Consider the following 20,402-nt stretch of genomic DNA (forward strand, 5'->3'; position numbering starts at 1 on the left):
TTGGGTGTGGAGCTGGGAATCAAACCCAGGGACTCTGATACGGGATGTAGGCCTCTCAAGTGGCTACTTCATACTTTGCCAACATTTAATGTTTTTTAAAAACGTATCTTAGCTGAAATGTTTTTTCCTTACAGCCAGAGAGCAAAAATATGGGTTAAATCTAGAAACAAATAATTCTCTTTGGCTCTAGAAACTTTCGTGTTGTCTCATATTTGTTTTCTTGGGAACCTTATGTTTTCATTTTGTGTTTATGTTGCTAATATTTAAATGAGTTTGCATTCTCTTAGCAAATGCCGCAAAATAGTATGGGGGGGTTCGTGTAATAGCCTAGGAGCAAAGCCCACCCAGGTTTAAGAGTTTGTCATTATTTACAAGGTGAATAATTCCCATAGGGGAGGATCAGCAGTTGTCAGCCAGGCCTAATGCCCAGAGGACTGTCACTGCAAATGAGAATTGTGTTGCAGTTTCTAACATCATCCATAACACATTTCTTGAATAAGCTGCAAGTGCTTTTAATAATATAGCTCAGAGTTAATTTTAGCTATGCTGTATTAGCACTTTTTGTTCCTCTACTTAAATAAAAGAAACTATTCTATTATCAAATCAAGCTGTGATTTGGATAAGGCATCATATTTTCCTCAACAAGCACAAAGAAAAGAATGTTTTCCATTTGCAAAACTTTTTAGCAGTTACAAAATTTTTCACAAACCTGCTTTTGTTCAATACTCACAATATGTTATTCCATGATGTAGATATTAGTAACAATTTAAAGTGTGAGAGAGGGGTGGGAATGTGGCCTAGCAGTTAAGACACTGCTTGTGATGCTTGCTCCCATGTCAGAGGGCTTAGTCCCAGGTTTGCTCCTAATTTCAGCATTCTACTCAAATGCACTCTGGGGGCAGCAGGTGAGGGCTCAAGTACTTGATTCCCTGCCACCCACAGGGGAGACTCAGATGGAGTTCCAGGCTCTTGACTTCATCCTGGCCCAACTCCAGCTATTGTGGGCATTTGGAGAGTGAGCAAGTGGATGGGAGATTTTTCTCTCTGCCTCTGTCTGTCTTTTGAAATTAATTAAAATATAAGCTCATTAAAATGTGAGAGACTTGATAGCGAGGAAAAGTAATTTATCCAACGTCAAAGCACCAGGATTCTGAACAAGATCTTCGGAACTTAGGAGATACAGATTCCTCATTGTTAACTTTCAGCCAGTCTTTGGTTTCAGTACTGAGAATGCTATCTTACCTGCTTGTGAAGATGCTCAGAGATACATAGGAAGAAATTCCTGGCTCTGCCATGCTTATTTTACACAGCTCTGGAAATGGATGAGGAGGAGGTTGTGGCCAGTTACATCACTACCAGTGCAGCTATTTGCCAGCTCTGTTTTCTTCTCCAGTCCTTTTAGCTACTGCGCAGTTCTGAGCATGTTCTGTCCTAGTTCCCTTTTATCTGACCTGCTTTCTTTTCTCAGTAACTATGACCCCAAAGACCTCACCTTGCCAGCAAATGGCTAATAAAAGGTCTTGCATATGATTGACAAAAACAGGAAGGAGTTAACCATGACCTCAGGACTTGAGGTCTGGGTGAATTAGAGAATCAGTACACCAGTGACTGGGCACAGGAAGATGTGATGGCTGCTGGTTGTGGAGAGGGGGTAGGGATCTGTAGTTTGTTTCATATCTTTAATTGGTTTAACTTGGAAGTGATGGTGGAAAGCTTTCTAGATTAAAGTTTCTGAACTTACTTTAAAAAGTAAAATAGAGAAATAGGTTGAATCAAATATCTGAATCACTAGAAAAATTTATAGTCAAATCAAGTCTTTTCCGTTCCTTTACATGCTTCTTGGAAGTCCCATTTAAACAACATTTTTATTATAAAATGGAAATTTCTTGCATCTTTTTGCTACTGTTAAAATTTTCATATGCATTATGTAATATATTACATAATATTTAGTTTAAAAAGCTATCACTTAACACATTCACATTTTAAAATACCCTTTTGAAACCTTCTGCAGTCCTACACTGCAACCGGGACAGAATCCGGCGCCCCGACCGGGACTAGAACCCGGTGTGCCGGTGCGTCAGGTGGAGGATTAGCCTATTGAGCCGCGGTGCCAGCCACAGATTGCATCTTTATGTCTCTTGATTCACAGTCTAGCATTTTCTTGAATGGTCTGCATTATCTTTCCATAAGTTTTTGGACTTACAAGAAGTCATGTGTTTTGATGGACTCTTTTCTTTTCCATACAGATGCCCAGAGGGCTTCTTGGGAGAATATTGTCAACATCGAGACCCCTGTGAGAAGAACCGTTGTCAAAATGGTGGGACCTGTGTGGCCCAGGCCATGTTGGGGAAAGCTACGTGCCGATGTGCTCCAGGGTTCACAGGAGAAGATTGTCAGTATTCAACCTCTCACCCCTGCTTTGTGTCTCGCCCCTGCCTGAATGGAGGTACCTGCCACACACACAGCCGGGATACCTTTGAGTGCACCTGCCAAGTTGGTTTTACAGGTAACAAATGGGACTCAAATCTGTACTTTGCTACTCTCAAACGGTACCTTTACTTAGCATCTTTTATATCTTGGTGTCTAGCCTTTAATGGGTCTCCCAACTCTGGTGGACATTTTTTTTTTTTTAATTTTAGGAAATATCTATTTATTTATTTATTTTCCTCCCAGAGAATCCTTTTATTTAAGGAATACAAACTTCATGAAATTTCATAAGTACAACTTTAGGAATATAATGATTTTTTTCCACTGTCCCCGCCCCCCTCACCAACTCTCCCACCTCTCCTCCTCCTTCCTCTCCCAGTCCCAGTCCCGTTCTCCACTAAGATCCATTTTTGATTAATGTTATACACAGGCAATCTGGTGGACATTTAACATTATGATAACGAACTGAAAATGTTCCAGGCTAGTATGTTTTGCTTCCTTTTTGGGAGTTTTAAAGGTAGGGAAGGAGTAAGAAAAAGGACCACATACTTAGAAGCCTTTGGCTACTTAAACTACATTTTAGGATTGGGGATCAAAATTACTTCACTAAAAGAAGTCCACCATTATCAGAAGGAAGGCAGTTAATATTGTTGATTTCTTATTGATTCCTTACTTAATGAAATCTGCCCTCTCTCCAGGGGTGGGGAACCTTTTTTCTGCCATTGCCATTTGGATATTTATAACATTATTTGTGGGCCAATCAAAATTATTAACTTAAAAATTAGCCTGCTATAGATTTTTTGAATTTCAAATCATGCCTGTGGTTGCCTTGGTAGGGCTGGACAGCCCCACTTCTGCCAGCACACTGGCTTCTCTGGTTTTCTTAACTCTTTTGTTTTTGCTTCTGCACTACCTTGTTCTGATCCATTAAATTTGTGTGTTCCTTGGAACCCTGGAGCCCTCTTTGAGCCATATCACAGCCTTCCAAGGGAGTCCTACTGCTTTTAATGGCTTCAGCTGTCATTATCTCCATCAGTTGCTTATGACTCTCATAGTCTGCCCTTTAGCTCCACCTTCTCCTCCCCCGACATTAAGGCTCATATTTCTTTTTTTTTTTTTTTTTTTTTAAGAATTTTCCCTTCAAACTTCCTTTTTTTTTTTTTAAAAAAAAAAAGATTGATTGATTGATTTTGAAAGACAATTACAGAGAGAGGTAGAGACAGAGAGGTCTTCCATCTGCTGGTTCACTCCCCAGATGGCTGCAATGGCTGGAGCTGCACCGATCCGAAGCCAGAAGCTAGGAGCTTCTTCCAGGTCTCCTGCATGGGTGCAGGGGCCCAAGGACTGCTTTCCCAGGGCATAGCAGAGAGCTGGATTGGAAGAGCAGCAGCCGGGACTAGAACCAGAGCTTCAGGCCAGGGCTTTAACCTGCTGCGCCACAGTGCAGGCTCTTGTTTTTTTTTTTTTCCCTAACAATTTATTTATTTATTTGAAAGGCAGAGTTAGAGAACTTCCGTCTTCTGGTTCATTCCCCAAATGGCCACAATGAGTCTCCCCATGTAGGAGCATGGGCCCAAGGACTTGGACTATCCTCTGCTGCTTACCCAGGCACATTAGCAGAGAGCTGGATCAGAAATGGAGCAGCTGGAACTCAAACCGGCATCCATATGAGATGCCGACCCTGTAGGCAGCAGCTTTATCCACTATGTCACAGCATTGGCTCCTTAGGTCATATTTCTAACTCTCCATTGCACATTCTCCTTGGAAATTGTACAGGTACCTCAGACTCAACATGTTGATATAAATAAGTGATGCCAGTGTGAACTCCAGGTGCCCAAACTAGAAATTCCCTCTCCCTTGTCCTTACTGCACAGTAACTCAGTCACCCGACTCGATCTCTGAATTGCTGCTCACCTGTCTGGTCCCATTCGTTTTCCCATGGCACTCTTTAATGGAGAGCCCTGTGATGTACCACCTGGACTCCGATGTAGTTTCCTAACTAGTTTTCTTTGCTTTTATCCCATTGTATTCACCCACCATATTGCTACTTTTAAAATTATAAATGTAAATCTTTTAATAAATTCAATGGCTTACAATGTCTAATGACTTTTCGTCATCTACAGAATAAAATACGAACTCTTCTACATGGCTTTCATGTCCCTTCACGGTCTTAAGAACCTACACCTTCTTGTGGCCTCACTTCCCCATAAGCATTAGGTCTTCTCACACCAGAATTCTCATCATTTACTGAAAATGTGCTGTTTCTATTGCCTCCGTGCAGTTGCACAGCCCTAACCAGGAATGCCCTTTTGTAAATTGGTGATTGCCCTGTGTTATTTAAAACTGTGTGTTACTGATCCTTACCTATTTTAGGCAGTTTATCTCTAAGTTCTATTAATTTTTTCAGAAAACAGAAATATTTAATATTTTTTCCACAATTAAAACTTGCTTTATCCTCAGAACATAGTTTTCTTTCTTTATAATTTTTTTTTGAAAGATTTACTTATGTATTTATTTGAAAGGCAGAGTTAGAGAGGCAGAGGCAGAGACAGAGAGATCTTCCATCTGATGATTCACTCCCCAAATGGCTGCAACAGAGCTGTGCTGGTCTGAAGCCAGGAGCCAGGAGCTTCTTCCAGGTCTCCCATGTAGGTACCAGAGCCCAAGCGCTTGGGCCATCTTCTACTGCTTTCCCAGGCCATAGCAGAGAGCTGGATCAGAAGTGGAGCAGCAGGGTCTCAAACTGATGCCCACAAAGGGTGCTTGCGACTTTACCTGCTACGCAATAGCGCCAGCTCCCAGAGCATAGTTTGATATACATGCTTATGTACTTACAATTCACAAATTGTTCATAAAACTGATACTTTAGTGCAAGAGGTGGGAGCAGATCATCACAGGATAAAAGACATTGAAAGAGTTACACCTCTGTGGAAATTGTCACTTGGAAACTCACCATTTTTCTAATTTAATCTTGTGACATCATTCTAAATTATTCTTTTTAAAAAATTTTTATTAGATTATTTTTTATTGGCACACAATAATTGTACATATTTATGGAGTACAATATAATATTTCTATATCTGCATACATCTTAATGATCAAAGTAGGATATAAGTTCTGTTTTTATGTTGCATTTTTTGTAATTAATTTTTTTATGTTTCTCACTTGAGTAGATTATATGTTCTTTAGAGGTGGATGTGAACTTTATTCAAAATGAACTGTAAATGCTTATTAAATTAGGTGAGAAAAAGAGTAGTGTTATCCATTTTGTCTCCTGCATTAACCACTAAGCCAACAACTTTATAGGTCTAATAAACAAAAAATGAGAAGCATACTCAGAAAACTAGACTAGACCAGTTAGTTTGGAAAATGTGTTCTGCTAATTTTTCATCCAAAGGTGTTAGGCAGTAGCCAGGGTGGTCTATGATCGCATCGTGACTGTGATAGCATTGATGGTGTGAGTCACTGAAGAGACTGAAGGCTATCAGAATGTCTCACTGATTATCAGTTTTGAGTCGTTTTGCTACCACAACACATCCATTTAGTACATTTTAATCCCACCCAGAGGAAATGGCAGTGATTCCTTCTTCATTATTAAAATTACACTCTGAGATGATGCCCACATTCAAATGTCTTTCTTTGCCTTTCAAAGAATCTTTTCTTGGTGTTATACAGGGTTCTGATTGTGTTTATGCATTTGTCACTTTTGTCTATTACTTTAGGAGTCAACTCATGTCAAGTTCATCCTTTTGGCTTTTGCCATAGCTCTGTACCTCACCTAGTCAGACATTATTAACGCATCTCCACACACAGATGAAGAAACAGAAGCAGCAAGTTCATGCCTATGCATAATATATATGGGAAACAAAGTTCAGGGATCATTTTCTTTCATTTGCGAGCAAACACTCTGATACCCACAGTTGCTAGAAGCAAATATTTATATCTCTTCTCCACTGTAGGTAAGTATTCTCAGTGGAGTGAAGGAAAAATGAGGAACAGAAATTGTTCTTCCTTCATGTTCTGTTTGTGTAGCTCTGTGAGATGAACGTCCCATGTGCAAATTTGTATTGCACCTTTTGCCTTTGATTTGGCACCCTCGACAGAGTACTTCTCTGTGCTTGTATGTCACATCTTTCTTTAGAAAAGCTGGCATGTCTCTCATTTGTTTTTCTATAAGGCCAGTGATTGGGATCTTTTCCTAGACAATCATTTGGAGTATTAGCAAATTTGGGGAATTCTTTTTAGTTTAAAAGATGAAAGATTTAGGGGTAGGTGTTTGGTCTTTCAGTTGTCAGGATGCCTGTATCCCTTATTGGAGTATCTGAACTCCGTACCCAGCTGTGGCTCTGACTCCAGCTCTCTGCTAATGTCTTGGAGGTGGCAATGATAACGTAAATAATTGGGTTCTTGCTACACATGTGGGAGACCTGGATTGAATTCCCAGCTCCTGGCTTTGGCTCTGGCTCAGTTCCAGCTGTTGGGGGCATTTGGGGGAGTAAACCAGTGAATAGGAGTTGTCTCTCTGTCACTCTGTTTCTCAAATACATAAGAGAAAAAAATAATTATTGATTTGTTTTTATCACCCAAGTGATCTATTTATTAACTATATTGTGGAAAATGTCAATACAGTTTATTCATTCAACACACATGATTTGAGAGCACACTACACCTGTGTGGCAGATTATATAATAGGAAACAAAACAACTTGGTGTGTCTGTGTGTGTATGTATGAAGGGGACATTAAGGATGACTTTATAGAGGTGGTGATTTTAAAAAAAAAGATTTATTTATTTGAAAGAGTTACACAGATAGAGAAGGAGAGGCAGAGAGAGAGAGGTCTTCCATCCGCTGGTTCACTCCCCAGTTGGCTGCACCAGCCAGAGCTGCGCCTATCCGAAGCCAGGAACCAGGAGCTGCTTCTGGGTCTCCCAAGGGGCCCAAGGATTTGGGTCATCTTCTACTGCTTTCCCTGGCTATAGCAGAGAGCTGGATTGGAAGTGGAGCAGCTGGGACTCAAACTGGCACCCATATGGGATGCTAGCACTGCAGACAGTGGCTTTACCCACTGTACCACAGCGCCGGCCCCAAGGTGGTGGCTTTTGGGCAAGGTTGTCAAGATTAGTGAGAATTTACTTAGTAAATGAAAAGGAAGCTGGTATTTCACTCAGAGGGGCAGCTTATGTAAAGACAGGCAGCTGTGAGAGAATAGATGGATCCAGATTGATAGGTCATGCAGGCCTGGGCTTTACAGGACAAATTGACAGCCTGCTCACATGCTCCATCCACTGAGTCTTTGTGTTATGGCCTCGGGCCTTGGAGAGTTTCTGGAGAGTGCCCTGTGTCAGATGATCTTGAAGAGGCTCAGATCTGGCCTTATGCAGAATTCAGAGCTAGGGATTCTCCATGCAGGAGCTTCCTGATATCACTGACTGGGTGGGGGGGGGGGGAATTAAGATGAGGCTGGCTCCTATTTCTGTGGCAGCATTGAATTTTGTTATCTTTTTTTTTTAGGGAAGCTGTGCCAATGGACTGATGCCTGCCTGTCTCATCCTTGTGCAAATGGAAGTACCTGCACCACTGTGGCCAACCAGTTCTCCTGCAAATGCCTCGCAGGCTTCACAGGACAAAAGTGTGAGACAGATGTCAATGAGTGTGATGTTCCAGGACGCTGTCAGCATGGTGGTACCTGCCTCAACCTGCCTGGTTCCTACCAATGCCAGTGTCCCCAGGGATTCACAGGCCAGCATTGTGACAGCCCTTATGTGCCTTGTGCACCCTCCCCCTGTGTCAATGGAGGCACCTGCCGGCAGACTGGTGACTTCACTTTTGAGTGCAACTGCCTTCCAGGTAAGAAGCTCCATCAGGTCCTGGGTTTGGGGGACAAACATTTGGCCCAGGAGGAAGGTGGTGAGTTTGGCTCTATTGCTTCTTTAGGAAGTATCCTAAAGCAGGGAAAAAGGGAAGTGAGAATGTCATGTGAGGTGGTTTGCTGATGAGGGAGGAGTTTTATGGGCCCACTCTTGTCCATAAACTGAGCAGGGGGTAATTTAATGTGTCAGGGTTTATGATGATGAGTAGCTAGGAAATTGTTTATTGTCCCTTTTGGAGAAACAGTGAGAAATAAGAGAAACAACTCTGGGAAAGGGACAGACAGATCTAGAATGGAGAAGAACACAGTGAGAAGTAGCCACTGGAAAATATGCATGTGTGATTAATAAAGTGCTTTAAGTTGAATTGACACTAAGGGTAGGTGATCAACTTTCCTATAGGCTTGATGGAGTAATTTATTATTTATTATTGTCCTGCCCATCCAAAGGCACACTCCCATCCTTCTATGATATCATCTGGGCTACAGGCCTTCAAAACCCTCTCCCAATCGCCCGCTCCAACTTTCGGGGTAACTTTGTCCTAACTTGAAGCTGGAGAATTTTAAAACTGCAGAAGTTCTTTGTTACCAAGCACTTTCTGATGAGTACCAATAGATAATGTATGAGACATTACACATAACACAGTACCTTGTCATACTCTTGGCTGCTCCACATTCCCTGGACCCCACGCACAACCCCAAGATAGAGGAGCAGTGTCCGGGAGCTTAAGGCCTGGTGTTTCATAGAGAGCGGGAAAGGAACAAGCCTGGCCAATTTACTTAACTCCTTGTAAAAATGATGAGGAGGCTGAAAACCAAGAATTTTGATTGGGAACAGAACACAAGCAGCTGGAGCAGATGAATTACTAAGCAACAAAGATCCTGTTTTTATACAAATGTCCTTAGTACAAAAACAAAAGAAGAAAAACTGTAGGGAGGAATAATGTGCTAAGTAAGCAGAACTGCTTCAAAAAGAAGTTGTTCTGGCCGCGTTTTCAGGATGAGAATCTTAGATCTTTGTGTTGTGGGTATGGTTCACATATATAATGGGATTGTGTGTTTCACCTTTTGGGGATTAAGGGTCAAAGGTTAGTCCCCAGTATAAAACCAAATGATAATTTATTCATTTCATTCAGTAAAAGTTTATTGACTGCCCGTTATGTTGTAGGCACCATGCTCTGTGCTCAGGATGCAGCAGTATAAGACATTGCCATATAACTGAAGTAAAAATGTTATCTCATTTAAGTTATAAGAGCAAGCTATCTAATAGCATTGTAACCTTTAGTTTCTCTTTCGTAAAGGCTAGATAATAGTATCATTGTAGATAGTAAATGTTTATTAACATAATATTACTATCACTCACATTATCTTGTAGAAGGAAGAACTAAGATATCTTTCTTCACTCCTGTTTCTTTGCATTTTAAGAGTAAAAGAAAACATGTAAACAATTTAATTTTGTGAGTATTTTAATATTGCAAATATTCCAGTGGTCTAATTGTCTCAAGCGGTTACTAATTTTGAGGTTCGTGTGACCTGTTGTTGAAGGTTAAATGTGTTCCTCAGTTTTAAGAAAATCACTTTTCATAGTTACTTAGAGTAAGAGGTTGATTTGGCAGCAATATATTGACGGGAAGTTAGAGAAGTCAATAAAGGAAGTTTTTAGCTGGGAGAGAGTGATTATTCACTCCCAGGGTTGCTGCATTGTTATCCATTAGCTACAATAGAACCTTAGGGAATTCTGAGAGTGTGTCCAGGAAAGGAGCTGTCAAACTAGAATAGTATCTCTTCCTTGAGAAAGGAAATAGCCAGGGATTCTGCAGCTGAGAGGCTGCAGGGCTATGGGACAGAGGAGATCTTGGCTTGTCTCTGAATGCTCTGCTTATAGTTTAAAGCAAGATGTTCATTTACTCACTGATTGTGAATGTGTGTGCAAAGCATGCATGTGTGTGTTTTGAGGACTGGGAAGGAGGTGCAAGTGGGGGGGAGGAGCTGATAAAGAGGAAATGAACATTTATTTAATGCTTTCTATGAGTCATGTATTGTATCAGATGTTTTCACACCTATTAGCTTAATTACACAGCAACTGAGATAGGTAATAGTTTCCATGTTTTTTCAGGTGAACTAACTGAAGTTTGAAATGTTAAGTGAATTACCCAATGTTGCACATTAGGGTTAGGCTGTGTTCTGAAACCCAAGCAGGTTATTTGCAAAGCCATGTCTTACTGTATCACATTGCATCACTCATTCACTTTCTACAGGTGCTCTGAAGATGTGTGAAACGTTCGTTTAAGTACTTTGAGTTGATTGCGTTAAAATGTTTATGTTGTGAGAAAAACATGACCAATTTATATGCTGTGTATATGTATTGAAGTATTGCACTGTTGTGCAAGTGTTACATGTTAACTAAAAATTTTTTAAAAATAGGGGCAGATGATTGGTGCCATTCTTAAGCCACCGATTGGGATCCTTCCAACCATATCAGAATGTCTGCGTTTGGGTCCCAACTCTGCTGTCTGTGTTCTAGCTTCCTGTTAATGTGTACCTTGAGATGGCAGTGGGTGATGACTCCAGCATTTAGGCCCCTGCCACTGATGTGGGGGGCCCAGATTGAATTCCTGGCTCCTGGCTTCAGCCTGGCCTAGCCCTGGCTGTTGTGGGCATTTGGGGAGTGAAACGGCAGATGGGAACTTTCCTTCTCCTGTCTCTAGCTCCTTGCCTTCCTAATAAAATAATTAAATTGGAATTTTTAAAAATAAAAGGAAAATGAGATACTCTAAATTATTATCAAATAGTATTTGTTACACATCAACCTATGTGTACACCATGTGCCAATACTGGAAAGCAGTTTAGCAAATGACTTCTTTCTTTGCAGGGTCCCATGACCTAAAACAGAAGACTTCAGCTTGGACAAATATATAAAAGGAAATTTTCAGAGCATTCAAAACAATAGATGATGCAGTGACACTCTGCATGAAAACGTATTACAGTTTGTGAGATGTTATGCCCATTGTCCTGACATCCCAGGTGGAGTCTGGAAAGCACTCACTCTATTTCCGCATGCTGTGCCATTCTCCTTGCCCCTCTGTCTGTTCCTCTCCATGCTATTCAAGAGACTAAAGTGTTACTTAGAGTAATAGTCACCATCTAAACATGAATAGAGCCCTTATTTGAAGAGGATTATTTCAGTTCCAAAAATGGGGAAACCAAGTCAGCAGGAGGGAAAGCAACTTGTTAAGGCGTCCTGCAGCTCCAGCCACCTTTCAGGTCCTTGCTCTTGGAATTGAGCCTACCCTGACCTCCCTATTTAAAATTGTAACCATCCCCCACTCCCCTTGATTACTGACTGTGGTCTCCTTTTTGTTTTCGTTTTCTGTATCATTTATCTCCTATATAATTTGTACTCTATAATTTACTTCATTATGGCTATTGTTTATTGTGCTTTTCCAAATTCTGCTGCCTCTTTCCCTGTCCAGAATGAAAGCTGGGATCTTTGTTTTGTATCATAAACACCTAAAAACATTTCTTGGGGCATAAACAGGCCCTCAGATACTTCTTGACTGTATGAGTTTATTTTCACACTGTAGTGCTGAGCAGCTGACTCTGGACTTCTCATTGTCTTCCTGACACTACTCATGCATTCTAGACTTAGTTTGGGTTCTTTATCCTCCTGTATTCTAATACTGGATAAGAAGGATTTTGGTGTCTTTTTCTCCTCTGAGAGTCAGGGAACACTCTAACTTAGTGACTGCATTTAAAGGGTTAAGTTATAATTCTTTTCCTGCAGAGGCTACTTAGTCACTGTGAGTTGATTTTGTTACTACTGCAGGACTCGTGAGGAGGGGTTAAACTGCAGAAATGACTCATCTCGTGTGACATAGAAATGCTTCTCCACAGAGGAAGGGAAAAAGAATGTCTTCAAGAGGGAACTAATAAGGAGCCTCATTTCATCTTCCCCTTGGATCAGCCACTATTAATAACCTGGACACTTCGTGAGGCCCCCATTATGTAAAACCCTGAGAAAGGGGCCCCCAGCCACAGCAGTTTTAACATAGGAACAAAATAGAGCATGAAAATAAATTATTGAATCATTGACTCCTGGTATTTTTGGGTTAGGGCCAACCATTGAGGAGAGAATGAGTTAGGCCGGTTTTGTGCTTGTGGCTATTTTAATCAAGTGGCACATGTAATCAGAAAACAGTGGGCCGTTTTGAATCTACTGGCTGTCCCTTAAGCTCCCAGTTGGGTTGGATAGTCCACAGTGTGCTTTTTTCCTTTTTTTCCTCTCCAACATCTTATCCTCTGTGATGGTGGTTTTTAAAAAATTATTATTTATTTATTTTTTAAAGCTTCCTAAAAAGGTGCCTGCTCTCCTCTCGGCGGCAGTGAAGGTCTATCCTCTGAAAACCACCTTTGCCCCTCCCGGGCTAAAGTTTAAGCACATTTTGTGGCTTCTGTGTCTGCTCTGTTGTGACTGAGCTTCAGAACTATTAGAAGTAATTCCCCCTTGCATTCTCACACTCAGGGGTATATGGAGTTCCTTTGGGTTTTTATACTAATCATATTAGGGCAGGTTTGCTTTTGTGATAAACTTCTTCCCTGGGGTGGATGGTGGAAGATATCTTGTTTCTTTCATCCAGTTCTAGGTATCCCTTTTTTTTTTCCTTCTCTGTTCATCTCTGCTCATGGAAGCTTTTCTTAGGGATTTCCAGCCTGGCCCATGAGCATCTTCATTGTGTCCTGTCTGCTTCACTTCTCTTCTCTTCTCTTTGCTCTGCTCCACCCCGCCGTTGCAGCCCTCACCTCCCAGGGTTTGAAAATGGGAAGATATGGGTGCCCCTCTTAAGAGATGCTGTTCTCTGTGTGGGATGACAAGTTCAAAGGACTCTTTTCTGCTCTCTACTCTCACTGCCGTCATTAATCATTAAATGGCCCACGGTTTTGTAACAGCACAGTTTTTAAATGTTCCTTCTAAGTCTAATTTCTCTCCTTTTGGCCTTTTAAGGATGGGAATTGGCTTTAAGCAGCAGAGTCCTTTTAGTACAGCCATATGGGCCTCTCTGTGAATCTGCTACTCCCTGCCCACCCACAGGTCTGGAGTTTTTCCTCTGAAACTTAAAAAAGTATTTTTAAGAAGTGACTGCACTGTCACTTAGTCATTGTAACCCTTTCCCCTGCTTTGGGTAGTCTGTTTCTTAGGAGAATTTGCTAGCTCTTTCCAAAAAGAGTTCTCCATCTCTTTTTTTTTTAAAGCATAAATCCTGTATTAACACTGGAGGAAAACTGATTTTGCTTGAGTTTTCTTAGACTTGGGAACTTTTGACCTAAAGCCGGTGTTTCAGTTTGTTGAAAGGGTACTCTGGGGCCCCAGAAAGCACTGGATAAAGTGAATTGCTCCAGATGGACACCTGCCTACTAGCTATGGAACCTTTGGCAGGTCAGCCTGGAGCCCTCAACTTTTTCATTTACTATATAAAAGGTTTAGAATAGGTCATTTCTAAGTGATGGTGTAATCTCATTGATAATATAAATCTTAACTAGTATGTGTTAGCCACCAGTTTAAGTGCTTTCTCCCCTAATGTAGCAGCCTTATTGAGATACAATTTACACACCATATAATTTGCTCGGTTTTTAAATTTTTTTGAAGATTTTATTCATTTATTTGAAAAGTAGAGTTACAGATAGAGAGAGGGAGAAACAGAGAGAAAGGTCTTCCATCTGCTGGTTCACTCCCCAAATGGCCACAATGGCCATAGTTGGGCCTGTCCAAAGCTAGGAGCCAGGAGCTTCTTCTGGGTCTCCCATGTCAGTGCAGGGGCCCAAGCACCTGGGCCATCTTCCACTGCTTTCCCAAGCCATGGCAGAGAGCTAGATCAGAAAAGGAGCAGCCGGGACTAGAACCAGTGCCCACGTGGGATGCTGGCACCACAGGCAGAAGCTTAGCCTACAGCACCAGCCCCAGTTTGATTTTTGAAGTCTACTATTCAGTGGTTTTTAGAATACTCATAGATATGTAAAACAATCACCACAATTTTATATTATTTGTGTACTCTAAAAGAAACCTTGTACCTATTATTATTATTATTATTATTATTCCCATTCCCCTTTCCTTTTAACTTCTCCCAGCCCTAGGTAGTGGCCAATATACTTTTTTTTTTAATATGTCTTTATTTGCCTATCCTGCTGCATAAATAGGAACATGCAATATGTGGTTATTTGTGGTTGACTTCTTTCATTTAGCATGATGTTTTCAAGGTTCATCCATGTTATGGCAGGTATTAGTACTTCATTACTTTTTATGACTGAATAATATTCCATCGCTTGGCTTTTACCACATTTATCCATTCATAAGTTGATTGACCTTTGAGTTGCTTTCGGTTTTTGACTGTTACGAATAATGCTGCTATGATCATTCTTATATAAGGTTTGTATAGATATGTTTTCATTTTTCTTGGGTATATGAAGGAATTTCAAAATGTTCATGGACAAATTGAATTAAAAAATAATAAGCATTTTCTGTGAACCTTTTGAAGCCCTCCTGTATACCTTGAAGTGGAATTGTTGGGCCATTTGGTAGCTCTTTGTAGCCTTTTCAGGAACTTTTGGGCCATATTCTCAAGTAGCTGTACTATTTTATATTCCAGCCAACAATGGATTGGGTTCCAGTTTTTCCACATCTTCACCACATCTTCTTTATAAGTGCTTCTACTGGGCATGAGGTGGTTGGTATATGACTGGTTTTGTTTGTATTACTTGATGACCCATGATGTTGAACATCATTTCATATGCTTGTTGACCATTTGTGTGTGATTTCCAGAGAATATCTGTGTAAATCCTTTGCCCATTTTATATTTGGTTTGTCTTTTAATTATTGGGCTATATGAGTTCTTTATACATTCTAAACACAAGCCTGTTATCAGATACATGATTTGCAAATACTTTCTCTCATTCTTTTGGCTGTTTTTTCACTTTCTTGATCATAATGGTTGAAGTCCAAATGCTTTTAATTTGATGAAGTTCAGTTTAGCTCTTTTTTCTTTTGTTGCTTGTGCTTATTTATGGTGATGTTTAAGAAAGTCTTGCTTAGCATAAGTTAAAAAATTTACTTTTTTTTCCCCAAGAGTTTTATAATTTGAGCTCTTATATTTAGGTCTCTGATCTGAGTTAATTTTCATGTGTGAGGAAGGGATCCAACTTCATGTTTCTTCGTGTGCATATGTAGTTGTTCCAGTACCATTTGTTGATTAAGGACTTCTTATGTCTTTTTTTAAAGATTTATTTGAAAAAGTTACACAGAGAGAGGAGAGGCAGAGAGAGAGAGAGGGAGGGAGGGAGGGAGGGAGGAAGAGAGAGAGGTCTTCCATCCGCTGGTTCACTCCCCAGATTGCTGCAATGGCCAGAGCTGCGCCGATCTGAAGCCAGGAGCCAGGAGCTTCCTCCGGGGCTCCCACATGGGTACAGGGGCTCAAGGACTTGGGCCATCTTCCACTGCTTTCCCAGGCCACAGCAGAGAGCTGGATCGGAGGTGGAGCAGCCTGGTCTTGTACTGGCGCCCATATGGGATACCAGCACTGCAGGTGATGGTTTTTACCTGCTATGCCACAGTGCCAGCCCCGAGGCCATACTTCCAAACATGAATTAACACTCTTAGCTACCTGCTTTCTTATTTACCTGCATTTGGAAAGGAAGATCATCCTCAAAAATAGTCAGTTGTAAAAAGAAAACGTTTTATTTCTTATCTATTGTGATTATGTTGAAATGCTTCTGCTTTCTTAATTTGTCTGTGGTTGGTGGATTCAGTTAGTTGTAACATTGGCTAAACTAAAGTCTAGGTCACAGTTTCTATTCCTTATAGTTTAGCTACAAGGCTTTGCCACTAACCCCCTGGTACTGTAGTCTTAGTCATCGGACAGATCAAGTTAGGGGGAGGATGGCCATCAGTAGTCTTGGAGTACCACCAGGCTACACAAGTTCCAGCAGTGGTGATCCAGCAGCCCCATTTCCCCCCACCATCTGAACATGTATCTTGAATTCTTGTAAAGAATGTCTCCATTAAGAGTGCTAGCCAGGGCTGGCGTTGTGGTGTAGCAAGTAAAGCCACCACCTGCAGTGCCAGCATCCCATATGGGCGCCGGTTCAAGTTCCAGCTGCTCCACTTCTGATACAGCTCTCTGCTAAAAGCCTGGGAAAGCAGTACAACATGGCCCAAGTACCTGGACCAGTGCACCTGCATGGGAGACCTGGAGGAGCTTCTGGCTCTTGGTTTTGGATTGGCACAGCTCTGGCTGTTGTGGCCAATTGGGGAGTGAACCAGCAGATGGAAGACCCCTCCCTCCCTACCCCCCCCCCCCGCCTCTCCTTCTCTCTGTGTGTAACTCTGACTTTCAAATAAATAAATAAATCTTAAAAAAAAAAAAAAAAAGAGCGCTAGTATGAGCGTAGACCTCAGTTTTCATTCAAGGTTTGTTGTGTGGTTAGATATGTAGGTAATGCCTCACTTTCTTTATCAAAAGGGTGGAATAAACAATTCAGTATTATCTGACCCGATCATCCATTTGTAACATCGTCAACTTGCCATATAATTAAACAGAAATACGAGTATTATGATACCTTTTTAAAAATCTGAGTCTGTATTTGCACAGTCTTTCTCATGCTTGCTTAGTGACTCATCTTCTTGAACAGACTGAATACCAAATAATAAGGGATATTTTGAGGAGTCCAAATACTTAGTTATAATCTATTTCAAATGTAAAGCTGGTAGTCTGGTTTGTTAGTTTGGGATTAGCTAGCCAGGAAAGAAAATGGAAGAAACCCAATTCATATATAAATTACAGAGGCCCACTCTGCACGCAGTTTGGATGAAGTTTGTGGTATGCTAGTTTCATTTTTCATAAAAGGGAAAAATCAAGAGGAAGGAAGCAGTGCTATAAATGTAGAGGAGCATGAAGAATTTGAAGTGCTGGTCAGTTTAATTAGTAATAATGCTCCCCATTTTCAGAAAGCTTTTAACGTTTGTGTAACACTTTACTCATGATGTGACTCTGACAACAATCCAGAAAGGCAGGCTGGGCAGGTGGGACCAGCCTCGTTTTACAGGGACGGAGCTGATTCAGAGTTTGTAACTCACTGTGTATTAATAATGCTTGTAGGTGGTGAGATTGGGGCTCGACCCATGTGTTCATACTTTTAAGTTCAGTGTTTTTCTTATGTCCTCCCTAGCCTGGTTTTGGAGGCCTCCTTGAGCAATCATCCCAAGGGGAAAAAAATGAGAAGAACATAAATTTAATTCAGAAATGTTTTATCTGTTCTTTCCATTAATCTGGTATGGAGCTGGGGAAAATCTAATACCTTCTTTTTTGGAAGCAGTGACTGTGTCCCAAGTAGACATTTATCTTCTGGGGTTTCATTTCATAAAAACACTTTTGAAATCCTTGTGAGGTAATTGTGAAGGCATGTCTTTGTTATAATGAGTCATTTTTACTGTCTAGCTATACTTGAGGACATAGAAGACACGAGATTGGGGATTTTTTTTCCCTGTGGTAAATCCTGGGTTGAGCACCTACTAGCTGTTGAGCTGAAATCATGATGCCAGTCCGTTTGGGTGACCGTGTGCTAAGAGCAGCCCAGTTCTATCTGAGAGTTCATCACTTTCTTCCATTCTTCTCTTACCAGGTTTTGAAGGGAACACCTGTGAGCGGAACATTGATGACTGCCCTAACCACAAGTGTCAGAATGGAGGGGTTTGTGTGGATGGAGTCAACACTTACAACTGCCGCTGCCCTCCTCAGTGGACAGGTATGGACAGTGTGGCAGGTCCACTGGCGTGAGGTGTGGATTGGTGACAAGAGGCAGGCCATTATAAAAGCAGGCACCTTTATGCATTATCTGTGGCCACTTTGGGGGCCTGCATGTGAACTGAACAGGGATCTCTAGGCCAGAGTGTTGGGTATGGTGCTGATCTCATGTGTTGCACTTTGTTCCCACAAAGACAAATATTTTTACAGGTATTATTGGGCAGCAGCTCTGGCCCCTACCATGCTTAGTGCTATGGCATGTAAGAGAGCAGAGCATTCCTGAGAGACCTAAGCCTATTACCTGGGAAAAGCAGCACATGGCCTGGAACATAATAGATGCTTAATAAATATCTGAGAAGAAGCATTAATACCGAAATAAATTATATACACCATGGAATTTCAAAGTTTATTTTTTGTTCACAGACAGAAACTCTACCCTATCTTATTGTCACACCCCATAACTAGGCAAAAAGTTGGGCAGTTACTCTCGATAACTTTTTTTTTTTTTTTTAGTGCTGTCCATCCTACATTTCTGTTCTCTTCTTTTTTGTATCCCTTTTGGTGCATAGGATAAAAATAGATTTTTCTGTCTCTGACCTAAGAAGAATAATTTTACAGCCTCTAGGAAGTTTCTCCTGTTGTCTTAGGCAGGGTTTTCAGTTATTTTTGAAAGTTGTGATTTTATGCAAACATTTGACTGTAAGTTCTCATTATATCTATCTGCCAAAAGTTGAAGCAAATTAAGAACTAATTAAGGGACTAAGAACTGAGCTGTTTTGAGAGAAATTGATTGAGTTAATGTGGAACTCCAAGAAGTGAGTGAGTAGTATTAAGAAGGAACTGCAGTACTGGTGATGGTGTCTCCTGCCAGGAAGTTTTAATGTTGGATTATGGCCATCACTGTTCTTTAGTGCCTCAGAATTACTTTACTTTATTTGTAGTGTCTAATTATTCAGAGTACCGTAGAGCTGTAGACTCTGAATAGGAAAAGACAAAAGTAATTTAAAGCTTCAGTTACATCATTTTCTGGATGAGTATACATTTCTGCTTTTTATTTCCAAACTGTCCTTTTTATTGTCCCACTGGATTTCCCTGGAATTGGACTTCCCCTAGAATTTCTTCACAATGTCTTTTTTTTTTTTCCCCAGATTTATTTATTTATTTGGAAAGCAGAGTGACAGAGAGAGGGATCCTCCATTTGCTGGCTCACTACCCAAAGGCCCACAAAAGCCAGGTCTGGTTTCCAGCTGAAGACAGGATCCTAGTATTCCCATCTGAATCTCCCATGTGGGTGATAGGGACACAGGCACTTGGACCATCATCCTCTGCCTTTCTGGGTGCATTAGTAGGAAGCTGAATTGGGAGCAGAGTATCCAGCCAGGCCTTGAGTCAGCACTCTGATACAGGATGCAGGCATCCCAAGCAGCAGCTTAACCTGCTGTGCCACAGTGCCTGCCCCCTCACAATTTTTTGCCCCCTGGCATTTCTATTGTGTGTGCTCCAGCTTTTACCATTTCTCCGCATTTTTTTTTTTTTTTTTTGACAGGCAGAGTGGACAGTGAGAGAGAGAGAGAGACAGAGAGAGAAAGGTCTTCCTTTTGCCGTTGGTTCACCCTCCAATGGCCGCCGCGGTCGCGGCGGCCAGGGCACCGCGCTGTTCCGATGGCAGGAGCCAGGTGCTTCTCCTGGTCTCCCATGGGGTGCAGAGCCCAAACACTTGGGCCATCCTCCACTGCACTCCCTGGCCACAGCAGAGAGCTGGCCTGGAAGAGGGGCAACCGGGACAGGATCGGTGCCCCGACCGGGACTAGAACCCGGTGTGCTGGCGCCGCAAGGCGGAGGATTAGCCTGTTGAGCCACGGCGCCGGCCTCTCCGCATATTTTTAAGAAGCCATATTTACAACTGAAAAAAATTACTGCCAAGTTAATTTACTGACAATAACTGTAAGATTTGAATTTTTCCTCTTTTTAATGACTTCACAGTAATGTTGGGCAGGATCACATACTTGGTAGGAACCTGACTCTATTTTAATCTCTCCCTTACCTTGTGAGAGAGTGACTCTGTGTAAAATGGGGGTTTCTGAGGTAAAGCTGCCGCCTGCAGTGCCAGCATCCCATATGGGCACCGGTTCAAGTACTGGCTGCTCTATTTCCAATCCAGCTCTCTGCTTTGGCCTGGGAAAGCAATAGAAGATGGGTCAAGTCCTGGGCACCTGCACCCACGTGGGATACCCAGAAGAAGCTCCTGTCTTCGGATTGGCGCAACTCCGACAGTTGGCGGCCAATTGGAGAGTGAACTAGCGGATGAAGACCTCTCT

The 20,402-nt window shown here is 41.5% G+C and overlaps 1 protein-coding gene across 1 annotated transcript in view; it reads left to right on the plus strand.

Moving 5' to 3' along the window:
- Positions 1-20,402, plus strand: part of NOTCH2 (notch receptor 2) — a 169,524-nt gene that overhangs the window by 71,333 nt on the left and 77,789 nt on the right. Inside the window, exons 3-5 of the mRNA XM_062192096.1 lie at positions 2,247-2,506; positions 7,939-8,274; positions 17,963-18,085. Of these exons, the coding sequence (XP_062048080.1) occupies positions 2,247-2,506; positions 7,939-8,274; positions 17,963-18,085 (719 nt within the window). The remainder of the gene's footprint in view (positions 1-2,246; positions 2,507-7,938; positions 8,275-17,962; positions 18,086-20,402) is intronic.

Source organism: Lepus europaeus, chromosome 5, assembly GCF_033115175.1.
Source record: "Lepus europaeus isolate LE1 chromosome 5, mLepTim1.pri, whole genome shotgun sequence".
NCBI classification, from domain to species: domain Eukaryota; kingdom Metazoa; phylum Chordata; class Mammalia; order Lagomorpha; family Leporidae; genus Lepus; species Lepus europaeus.